General features: G+C 40.3%; 1 protein-coding gene across 4 annotated transcripts in view; it reads right to left on the bottom strand.

Annotated features, from left to right (window-relative positions):
- The window catches only part of trpm3 (transient receptor potential cation channel, subfamily M, member 3), a 69,742-nt gene that overhangs the window by 26,883 nt on the left and 30,543 nt on the right, over window positions 1–12,316 (bottom strand). For 3 of the 4 annotated variants that reach the window (XR_009794520.1, XM_061816499.1, XM_061816500.1), the window contains 5 exons: window positions 7,982–8,017; window positions 7,704–7,844; window positions 6,157–6,186; window positions 3,537–3,829; window positions 2,285–2,513 (listed from right to left, as the gene is read on the bottom strand). Coding sequence is in view for 3 of the 4 variants with exons in the window: in XM_061816499.1 (XP_061672483.1) it covers window positions 2,285–2,513; window positions 3,537–3,829; window positions 6,157–6,186; window positions 7,704–7,844; window positions 7,982–8,017 (729 nt within the window). In the remaining variant the exon portion in view is untranslated. Of the gene's footprint in view, window positions 1–2,284; window positions 2,514–3,536; window positions 3,830–3,927; window positions 3,973–6,156; window positions 6,187–7,703; window positions 7,845–7,981; window positions 8,018–12,316 lie in introns of those variants that run through there. The other variant, XM_061816501.1, reaches the window with a different exon arrangement.

Consider the following 12,316-nt stretch of genomic DNA (forward strand, 5'->3'; position numbering starts at 1 on the left):
ATTCCCTAAAAGAGGTAAATTCATAGAATTATTGAGTAGGCAATGGGAAAAAAAAAACTGCGGCTTAGAGAGAAAAAGTGTCCATGCCCCCAAACGCTTAAGAGAAAGCTCAATGCAAAATATGTGGGACACCGTTTGAAGGTTTTCTAGTAATTAAGGTCAGTGATTCTCTTCCCTTTGGCTTCAGAGGAGGATGGGTGTGCTTAAACTAACAAAGTTAGGGCAAAATGTTCACTGCTTGGGCCTGATTATACTCCTTATTCTCTTAAGAGATCAGCTTAATTTGCACCACCACTTATTCACAGATATTGCCTGTAAATGATGACATCTCAAATGCCGTAACTAGAAAGTACAGTTATGTTATGAAGTCAAATAAACTACAACTACATTTAGAATTCATCTCCACTTTACCATGGCTGCCTGAAAATGTTTATCCAGACACTCAACGGCTATATGTGGGAAACATGTATTTTGCAATGAAATGAAAGAGGCTTGAGCTTTTCCATTACACAAACCCAATTCTGATGAAGTTGGGACGTTGTGTTGATTTTCAATTAAGTTCAATCTATATTTGATTGAATACAATATTTCATGTTCAAAATGATTAACTATTGTTTTTAGCAAATAATCACCCAATTAGAATTTCATGGCTGCAACACATTCTAAAAAAATTGGGACAGGTGGCAAAAAAAGATTGTGAAAGTTGAGGAATGCTCTTCAGGCACCTTTTTGGAACATCCCATAGGTAAACAGACTAATTGGGAACGTGTGGCTTCCGTGATTGAGTATAAAAGGAGCCTACCTGAATTGTTCATTCACAAGCAATGAGGGAGTAGGGTCTTTGTGAATACATGTGTGAGAAAAATAGTCAGTTTAACGGCAATGTTCATCAATGTACAATTGCAAGGAATTTACAGATTTCATCATCTGCAGTCTATAATACCATTAGAGGTTCAGAGAATCTGGAGAAATCACTGCATGTAAGGGGCAAGGCCGAAAACCAACATTGTACGCCCGTGACCTTCGATCCATCAGGCGGCACTGCATGAAAAACCGACATCAGTTTATGAAGGATAGCTTCAGAGAACCAATCCCCGTAAATAGAGTTGGGTGCTACATCTGTAAATGCAACGTAAAAGTTGACTACGCAAACCAAAAGCTGTTTATCAACAAGAGCTCATCTATGATAGACTGATGGTTAGTATGATGCAAAATTAAAAAAAAAACAACAACTATAACTTTCAGGGCAGCGGCACGGTGGCTCAGCTGGTAAAGCATTGGCCTCACAGTTCTGAGGTCCCAGGTTCAATCCCGGACCCACATGTGCAGAGTTTCCATCTTCTCCCCATGCCTGCGTGGTTATTCTCCGGTTTCCTCCCATATCTCAAAAACATGCAACATGACATGGACATGGAATGGATGTGATTGTGAGTGTGGCTGTTTGTCTCAATGTGCCCTGCGATTGGCTGGCAACCACTTCAAGGTGTAACCCGCCTCCTGCCCATTGACAGCTGGGAAAAGCTCCAGCACTCTTTGCGACCCTTGTGAGGATAGGTGTCCAAGAAAACGGATGGATGGATCTTTCAAGGTAGAGCGATAAGATATGGTTCAATATGTGAGCTATACAATTATTTGATATGATTTGATTTGATGGGGGAATACAGTTAACATTTGTTGATGGAAACATTAATTGTAAAGAACCTTGAGTTAATGAGAGTTAACCCATTCATCTACAGTTCTGCTTATCCTCACTAGAGTAGCGGGCGTACTCGAGCCTATTCCAGTTATCGTCGGGCAAGAGGTGGTGTACACCCTGAACTGGTCGCTAGCCAATCGCAGGGCACATATAAACAAACGACCATTCACACTTACATTCATACATACAGTGCAGACAATTTAGAGTCTTTAATTAACCAAGCGTGCATATATCTGGGATGTGGAAGGAAATCAGAGTACAGAAGAAAACCCACACCGGTACAGGGAGAACATGGAAAAGTTACACAGGCGAGGCTGGATTTGAACCTACATCCTCAGAACTGTGCAGCACACGTGAGAACCACTTGTCAACCGTGCCGCCACAACCTGTTTAGTTCTTTAAAATTCTATTTCATTATGTGATTACCAAAATATTTTATCAAGTACACTCTTGAAGAGTACGGGTTTGCTTATTAAAAAACGAGACAAAATCCAGTCCAGGGCATAACTTGGGTAGAAAACGGATGGATGGAAATATGCAGATAAAAACAATCATGAAGGGGCAAATGATACATTCTATTTGCTTTACCTTTAATCCCGAGTTCTTGCGCATGCGCAGGCGTCCCATCCACATGTCTGTCAGCAACATCTGACTGCAGGTGTGTGCGATGAAATCCCGATGCTTGGCAGCTACCGCCAGCTGCAGACAGGTGGCGTTACTCCAGTTCTTCAGCTCGTACGTCAGGAGTTTCATGGCCATCTGCTCGTCCTGTTTATAGGACTGGTCCAGAAGTTCCACTGCCAACTGGCCAAACTCTCTAGGAAATAGCATGAAGGACATAAACACACAAATAAAGACATGAACAGAGGGAGTATTGTGCCTTGTCCCAAGATGTAAAGATTACATGAAAATGGTCCAGGCATCACTGACCATCTGGTCCATATTTTAAATTAGATTTGCATACTAACACAACCACCCACGAGATAGGAATGAAAAAAGTCAGCCGAGGCGCAACAAATGGCTTGAGAAGACACACACGACATCATGCTGAGGGACGTTTTCATGAGGATGTTACCATATTTAGTTCCTTGAGTTTGGCAAATGATAAAACATCTCTAGGTATTTTGCAATGTAGCTCTACGCCACAACAAATAATAAAAACAAACTAAGTCTTTCAGAATGGTTTCTTTTTTTTTTTTGAAACCCCAAATTCCCCTTTTCAGGTTTTGCAATGGATGTCAGAGGTCATACACTATAGTAAATGCCACTCTTCAGCTCGGCTCAGTTCTTCTTGGATTAATTTGGCCACAATGAATACATCAGTGAGATTCAATAAACAAATAAGAATGGAGCAGAATGGGCTCCTCCTTTATTTACTTCTCTGGCATCAGGAGATAATTTTTTAATTCGAGAGGAGACCGAAGGCAACAACAAAACAACATTGCAATAAAGTGGAGAGTCGGCTTATAACACAGAATCTAACGTTATTTAGGTTTATTTTATACATTTGAAGCAGGGCAGATTAATGCCAGGTGAATGGATATTATTTCTACTACTTGTATTTCAATAGCCAGACAGCAAAGAAAAAGTAAGCATAAACATCAAAGAGAACACTGAAAATAACTGCCCTAAATTAATAGTTATTTTTGTAAGCCAAGTGCTCCCCTCTAGGTGATTACCATCATTTCCCATGCATTTCCTTAAATAATGATGATGCATGTCATTAGATTTTTCTATGTATGTCACTTGTATCCCTCGGGGACTCGGGGTATCGGAATCGGGTCATTTTCCTGGGAAGACGGTACGTCAGCGTCTTTATGGGCGTGCGCCTGTCGCCCACCTGGAGTTGTGGTTCAGCTCCTGCGAGATGTCGTCCACCATGTCGTTCTCGGACGCCTCGTGCGCCATGGCCTTACAGAGTTTGCACGCCACCAAGGCTTTGGCCATGGCCTCTTCGCCGTGCTGCCAAAAGAAGAGCGCCATCTTCTGCCGCTTCATCAGGACGGCCCACACCATCAGCTCGTGGAAGGGGAAAGGGAAGTGGTTGATTTCGGGGTCGTCCAAATCGATATCCACCTCCTCTTCTCGCTTGCGTGTCGTTTTCTGGCGGCCTCTACGGATCGGCATGTCGTCCTGGTGGGGAGCCGTGACATGTGACAGGGGGGGGAGGAAAAGATAGACAGCTATGTAGATTCTTCCTGCAAGCAATGATTATGGATGAGGCTCATTACCATAAATCTGAACAGCAGATGTGGTGGCCCTGAACCCTATCGATTCTACACACAGTGAGTTAAAGTCTACATATGAGTGAAAAAGACATGAGAATGTTCGTCCATATTTGTCTGTACATTTTTTTAATGTTGCTTATCTCTCCATGATGTGTCAAAGAGGAGCAATCATCGGTTTAAGGAGAACATTAGGGAATGTGTTTAATAAAAACACTCAATTTAAATCTCATCTCTCTTTCTAGAATCTGAAAAAGATTCTTCCAAACATGGCAGAAGGTCATTATCTAGGTATCGATTTCAAACTATGTCATTTGAGCAAGTTAGTCAATTAGAAATAAATACTGGCTAGCTTTCATGCCGTAGATATTGTAAGAAACCAGGGAAACCAGGTATTACTGCAGAAGATTGCTGAGTTACAGTATCTGACAGAGATTTGTTGAAGTCCGCCTGTAATATATACTCATTTTATATTTTCTGTTCAGACTTGATTCCTAACAAGGAGATGTTGCCTGGCACGTGTGAAGAAAGGCAGAAAACACACTGACAAGACGGAGACAAATCGGCAAAAAGTCATGCATTTTACCCACAGAAAACTGCAGCTACTTCATACAGAACCACATGTTTTGTCAGTCATTGCTCATCCAGTTCAGTGGAAACGTGAGGCTCAGACCAACTTCTTCTCACAAGAATTTAGTAGAAAACTGTGCAAAAATGTAATACTCTTTCCATTCTAACTGATATGTTCTATTATTCTATTCTGGTATGATGGAAGTTCCTGGGTTAGCATCATAAACCAAAATGCACAGGGTAGTTTTTAAAGAACTAAATCTTAATGATCATACTAGTGTATTTACGTACTTTATATACTGTCCCATGTCCTGCTTTTTTATGTTAGAACTATTAGCCTCTGACATGTTTCACTTCATGGTAGCTATTATACATGCTACTATACATACTACAGTGGTATCTCGGTTTTCGAACATCTCTGTTTTCGCAAAAATCGGTTTTCGAACAAAAATTTCGAGATTTTTTTGCTACCGTTTCCGAACGAAAATCGGTACTCGAACGCCGCCGGAAAAAAAAAAGGAAATAACATATTGCACGCGGCCAGATCAGCTGACCCACGCTGAGCTTTGTTGTGAATTCGAACGCCCCCCGAAAAAACCCAGACATAACATAATGCGCACGGTGCAAGCACTGATCTAAAAAAATAATTAAAAAAAACGACTAGATGGCTCATTGGCCACCAAAACTGAAGTGGCCATCCGCCATCTTGATACTCCCAACACAACCATGATGACCTGTGCAGCGACAGCAATTAACTGTCTTACATGCCAGTTTCGTGGCTGTGAGAAAACATTCCACAGGTAAGTTAGAAAGATTTACTTTGACGCTGTTAAAGTTTGTTTGTAAAGTTTTTTTTTCTTATTTTCTGATGATCTTAATTCACTTGAACAAAGTTTTGTTTACGGTTGTTGTTCACTGTTCACTCTCTGCTTCACATTTATAGGTCGACGGTTTTTCGCGAAAAAGCGATGTAAATATTTTCCCAGGCTTCATCAGTGGATAAGCAAGAAAACACATTTTCTGTGCAATTATTGATGAATTTCATAATACAGAACTCTGCAAATTGAATTTGATTTTCAAATGCGATGAAACTAGTTTAGATTTTCTGTTGGTTCTGTCTGTTGGTTTAGCATGTATTGCCATTGCCAGTCCTTATTTCCATAAATATATCTAACTGATTGACTTGAAACCAAAATTTAATGTTTTTATGACAAAAAAAAGCTTAGTTTTTGTGTGTGTCTGCCTTGGCTCTATAATCTCAAAATTCAGAAATCTCAAATCTCAGGTTTCGGGCTTCTGCGATTTTTGGTATCAATACTGTATGGTTAAAAGTTTACTTTCGAGCTAAATTTAGTACAATATTTTCCCATCATTTTAAAGCAGTAAGGGACATTTTGAGTCTTTTTTCCCCCCGTTATTTTAGTGTATTACTTTTTGTATGTAATCCTACTAAAAACTTGTGAGAAGTGGCTCCTCAGACATGTATCGTATTGGGAATCCTGTATTGACTGTTTGGAGCCACGAAACAGTGATGAAACAAAAAGGAAGACAGTGACTGACTGTGAGATGAAACACAGACCAGCACATATTTGGAAGAAGAACACTTCAGAGGAGGAGGAAGAGGAGCACAGGTAGTGAAGGAATGACCATGATGAGAACACTCACCTCCATCCCCAGCAGTTTCAAGGCTTTAGGCTAAAAAAGCAACAAGAACATGAGCAGACTGAACAACACCTTTTGGGATGTATTTCACGGAGCAATGTGTGTGGTTGGTGAAAAGACCGTATACTTGTACGTGTACTGCTGCAACGTCTCTGGTTGTGTTAAAGCAGAGTATATCGGTGGATTTATTACAATACTATGTATCTGTAGTAAAAACAAGGCCACGTTTGCATTATGCATTCATGAGCTATCATCCCAGTTGGTAAAAATAGCCTTGGTTTCCTTGAGGGGGGTGGGATTGCTGCATCTATTTAAAGCCTTTGTTCTTTGTCAACATGTATTTATGTGCTTGCTTACATGGGTGTGGGTGTGTGGCAAAAAAAAAAGAAGCAAAATCAGAACTGCCTCCCCATCATTATGTCTTTGCATGATCCCCATCTTCCTCCATCAAGCTGCTTTTATGATTCATAGTAGACGTGCAAATCAATACCCAGCCATATGACAACGCACAAACGTACAATGTGCACCATCAAGCAGAGTGATGGCCTTTCAGACACAGTAATACGTACAGGATATGACTTTTTTCATAATACCCGGGTGTAGGGTATTAAGCCAAATGAGGGGATTAAACATAAATGCATATCTTATTATGCAGGTGTTCAAGGGGTGGGAAAGAGAAAAAGCAAAAGCTAAGGTGCGTAGGACCAGCAATGATTGTTTTGTTAAGTGGATTCTGATGGGTCATTAAGATGAATGGCACCGGTTGTATCAGTAGCGCTTATAATGATGATCAATGTCAGTTCAATGACACACATACAGTTGAAACAGGCTCAATCTAAAAAAAAAAAAAAAAAAAAATCATTATGTGTTTGTTTGACCTTAATTAACCTTGCATCAAAACATCTTCAAAATAGTGTGGATGGTTCACTCAGTAGCATCTGTTGCTCCCCTTGGCAAGCACAGATCACAGAGTTTCTTCAGGCCTTTAGTATCAGTGCACCAGACTGGAAAACTTTCAGGTTCTATTAAAATTAGCAATAACATCTATTACTTATTCTAGGATGTTGTTTCTATCTAGAGCTTGATTATTAATTAATTGCTTTATCAAAATGCCCTTCCATGCACTGAAAGCATCATATTAAACAGCCCCAAGTGTGAATGTTTTTAAATCCAGGTTGAAAACTTTTTTTCTCATGATTTTTAGAATATATCCACTTTTTGATCATATTACTTGCACTGTATGCAGTTGTAATTGTCTTTGTAAAATATTGTGTTTGTAATTTTTATTGTTTTTATCCCATTTTAAATGTTTTATCTCTGTTTTCAAATCCCTTTCATTATGTAAAGCACATTGAGTTACAACATTTCAGTGTACATGCAAATTTACCCCAGGGTGCATACTCTAGTCACTCCTTGACATATTAGTGTTCTTATTAATACATAATCTATCCACTTTATCTGCAATGTACTTATCAGGGTTAATTCGCTCATATGGTTTAGGTCCGTCAAATAGTAATTAACAATGACGATTGAAGAAACAATTCCCTCACCCTTTTGGGTCCAAAAAGGTTGTGGTACAGAGTCCTGAATCTCTTCCTGGTGTAGTTACAACGATAAGCCCCACCCATTAGGTATTCAATGACCAATCCGATGTCGATGAGGCTGATGCGGTAGTCTGGGGGCAGGTTTCCCTAGAAGATCAAACGGTATTAACGGGCAATAATTTCTTGGCAACTCTTTTAAAAAGGCACACTCACTGCAACAACAACAAAAAAATCCACATCAAACTGAGTTTGGCTATGAAAGAAAACGTGATTAATGGATTCACCTTGAAGTAGATCCAACTGAACCCTGGATATTCTCGCTTGGAAAGAACACAGTGTCAGTGAGTAGAACGCACGATAAGCACCAGCAGGGGAAATGAAAAACACACAACAAGACGGACAAGATCTCTCTTCCAGCCCTTTGCGCAAAATTGTTTTCTCAACAAGTTGGTGCTTTACATTGCAAGATGATTGCATATTTAAACTTGTGTTTGTCTCTCGAGGGCTGAGAGACAGACAAGATTTATACGTCTGGCCTCAAACAAAATTCCCAAGCCATGAATATGTAACAGTGAAAAATGATTTTAAATAGCATGTTTAAGGGTAGTTGTGAAAGATACAAAAACTGGATGATTTGCTTTACAGCACTTAATGAGAAGGTACAAAGAAAGGAAGAAAGAGTTAGCCTGGGAGAGAGGGGAGATAGAGAAAGTCACAAAGTATAAGTTGTCGGTAACTACAAGTACAAGGACGTACGATCAGTACCCCTACAAAGATGATAACTGCATCTGAACCTGGATCCCGCAGTCAGTCATCATCATCATGGAACACTTAACCTCATACGATCTCGTTTTACTTAAGCGGGGCACACACATACTGATAATCGAGCAGAATTGAAACATTTTCCATCCATTCTGATCATGTCAGCAAAAACGAGATTATCTTAGTGGTGTGAAGGTGTATGTTTTTTTTCTTTCTTTCCAATCTATTCTGGAAAAAGTCATGACAGACAATCATAAATCTCACGAGTCATATCGAGTACACCACCAGATGCATAGTAGGGGTTGAATGACTGAAGAGTTTTTATAGTTTTTATAGTCGATTAAATTGTGATGAAAGTTGAATTGAACACGTCATTCTCCAACGTTTTTTGTGCCACGGACCAGTATACAAACAAACGAAAAATACATCACATTACATTGAATGGAGGTGTTGGAATTCATCACCCCATCCATCCATCCATCCATCCATCCATCCATCCATCCAGAGTCCTGCATGTGTTTCTCTCTTTCACAAACCCAGATGGTCTCATCTTGTGTTTCACATCTTAGTGAGTTGTAAGGCAGGACATTGTAGTCAGGCTCCAAAGATGAGGCATTTCTATTTTCCACTGTTAAAATTCACTTGCGCTTCTAACATACGAAAGGAGAATCTTGCATTCGTTGCAAATCTTTCATTTTTGGGAAAACATTTCTCCACGCTTGTGGCGTCTTAAAGCAGAGAAGTGACAATGTTGGTTGATGTGTGTTGTGATATGAATAAAGTTCTCATTATTCAGTTGTTTCCCACGCATGATTATTGGACAACATTTTGGTGATGAAGGTGGAACTTCATTTTATGCCACTGGCCTCATTCCTCACCGTCAATCCCGATGTCCCCCCGGTATGAATATTTTAAGACTAGTGATGATCAAAATACTCGAATCTATCCAGGCTAATAGCTTTCTCATCCACCACCAGTTTATTTTTGTACATTGGGACCCGCAAAGACGTATGAAGACATTGCCGCCTCATTGGCCAGACATTTCACTGCTCCCGAGACCGTTGGTAGTCCAGTGACGGCATTAGTGGGAAGAGTTGAAACTCCATTCTAAATTGTCCAATGGGAACATGAGATTAGGGATAGGGATTAGGAATCTTCAAATTTTTAATGTTGAGGCTGAGTGCCAATGTGGATTTTTCGACTAATCAGTTCAACACGGGCCACACCCTACATGATTTATGATTGGATGAGATAGAACCAAAAATTCTTGATACTTGGGTTATTTGGCAAAAGGACGTCACAGAAATTCGATTACGACACCTAAGAATAGTATATTGAAAAAAAATATCTTGAGAAAACATACAAGAACAATTTTTGCTGTATTACATTAGATGAGAACACCAACTCAATCAAAACCACAAGACTTTCCCTGCTGAGGACGGAGCACAGTATCACTCAGCATGAACCATCATTGTTCATTTATTCTTCAGGGAAGTCCATTTCCACTCGAGGAGCTGCAGCCTACAAAGCCCATCTGTGTGTTTCTGACTCCGCTTTCAAACCATGTAACGACTGGAGCACATTACATCTGAGAGCAACCTTCAGCCACAGTTAGCAGAAGAACACCTGCCTCGGGATCAAAATATCAACAAAAGGCAGTGTCTGCAGAGGTGAGCAAGAACAGCAAACACAAAAAGCTATTCTGGGAATGGGGCTAAAATCTAATTGACATTTTCAATGACACCAACACTCAGTGATACTCCACAAAAAAGCTGATCTATCACACTAAAATCAGTGGACACAACATTAGGTCCAAATGCACAATTTACTGAGCCAGAATCCAATTTGTGTCACGCTGTATGAGTGGTTAGCGTCTCCGCCTCACAGTCTAGAGCAGGGGTCCGCAATGCCTCGATCGCGATCGGTCGATCGCAAGGCAGTCTTGGTCGATCGCGGGATGTTGTGCCAAGAAAAAAAAAAAAACACATCAGCCAATGTTCCCGCTAAACTGTGCACGTGCGCAATTGTGCACCGCTGATGCAGTCTCTTCACAGATATTCTGTGTTGCGTGCAAAAAAAAAAACAATGGAAATTGAAAGTATAACATAGAGCTATTAAGTTTATGGCATTTTGCAATGTGATTCAATGAGTGATGGATGACAGGTTGTTACATTCAATGACACAATTCACATAAGTACTGTAATAAATGAAAAGAAGAAGCCACTGGTTTCTTTTAGGCAGCACACGGAACTTTCTCTAACAACGACCGCTGCTCCGCCACACTTTCTTTTTCCTAGTTTACCTTACACCCACCCCCATTCCTGCTCTTAAAAACATACACTCATAATTACAAATGTTGCGGTACTTACGCAGCCCATCAATGTGTTTTATAATGACAGCGCTACTTTAGTTAGCAACACCGTTTGGGCAACATAGAGCAAAAAAAGAGCTAAACATGCTGCTTATGTTTACTTTCGATATTAATGGAGAAAGTTAAAAAAGAAATGTTGTTGCTTAAAGATGCAATGACTGTCGGAGTATGTGAATAATCGAAAAAATTGGTTAAACTGGACGAGATGTTCTCTTTTCCGAGTGGGAAAGGTCTGGTCTCAAGCCAAAGTAGAAAGTGCAGGATGAGATGGTGTGTCATTTTAAAATTCCACCTTGGCACAGCCTGATCCAGGATAAAAGCACAGACAATACAGTGCAGAAAAAGCTAATTCTGTATTTTAAATATACATATATATTTATATACAGTATAATATATCACATAGAGGCCCCGTAGCTCAGTGGTTAGAGCACTGGTTTGGTAAACCACGGGTTGCGGGTTCGTATCCCACTGGGGCCTCCACTCCCTGAGAAGGGTTGCGTCAGGAAGGGCATCCGGAGTAAAAATTGTGCCAAGCATATATGCGCGTTCATCTGAGATGACACGCTGTGGCGACCCCGAAAGGGACAAGCCGAAAGAAACTCTCATAATATATCACATTAATAACATAACATTGGTAGCATTGTCACCCCCTAGTCTAGAGGTTCTTTTTGACCCCTCACTGAAGCATACACTATTTTTGAATAGCGAACTGGGAATAGGTGGGGGCTCATTGTAGTGGAACACCGTTGATCCATTTATACTGTAAATGTACATAATTCTCCTGGCAGCCTCGCCTTAGCAGAGGTCTTTCCTCTACTATTCTAGTTATCTTTGTCAATACGACATGATCAATACATTGTTAGATTGGGTACTTGACATCTCTAAAATGGATGTCTTGCAATGCAGTTTTTTATGTGAGTGTGTAGGTTGGGATGTGGGAGGTTTGTCATAGACACTGTGGCAACTTTGGAGAAGAGTTGTGCTCGAAAATAGAGTTAAAGGGGGAAAGGGTGTGATTGCAACAGCCAGTATTTTCAGCAGAGGATGAGTTGCTATTGCAATCAGGAACACTCGAGTTAATGAAGCCATGTTGATAGGAAGGCTGCTGATGGTGACCCCTCCACCAACTCCCAATTGAGGGCTCACTCTCAATTGGGAAGAGGACACGGGCAGAATGTAAAGCTCAGATTGCAGTTTTTGTTCTTTTCCAATCAAGTAGTTTATGCCATAAAAAGTACGCGACTTGTGTCAGTTTATCTTGCAACAAGTTGAATACAATTTCATCATCTTGACGATGAAATTAACATGATTGTGATGCAACAGCAATCCACAAATGTGGCCGTAAGTGCATTTTCACTTCCTAACACACACGCAGGTGCACACACATAAAATACACACAGTACAAATAAAAAAACAAACACTGAAGTTATTCCTTCTCAGCCTCACAGCAGTTCCACAGCTGTTTTCCCAAATTCAAAGTCTGCGA

This window comes from Syngnathoides biaculeatus, chromosome 4, assembly GCF_019802595.1.
Source record: "Syngnathoides biaculeatus isolate LvHL_M chromosome 4, ASM1980259v1, whole genome shotgun sequence".
Taxonomy (NCBI): domain Eukaryota; kingdom Metazoa; phylum Chordata; class Actinopteri; order Syngnathiformes; family Syngnathidae; genus Syngnathoides; species Syngnathoides biaculeatus.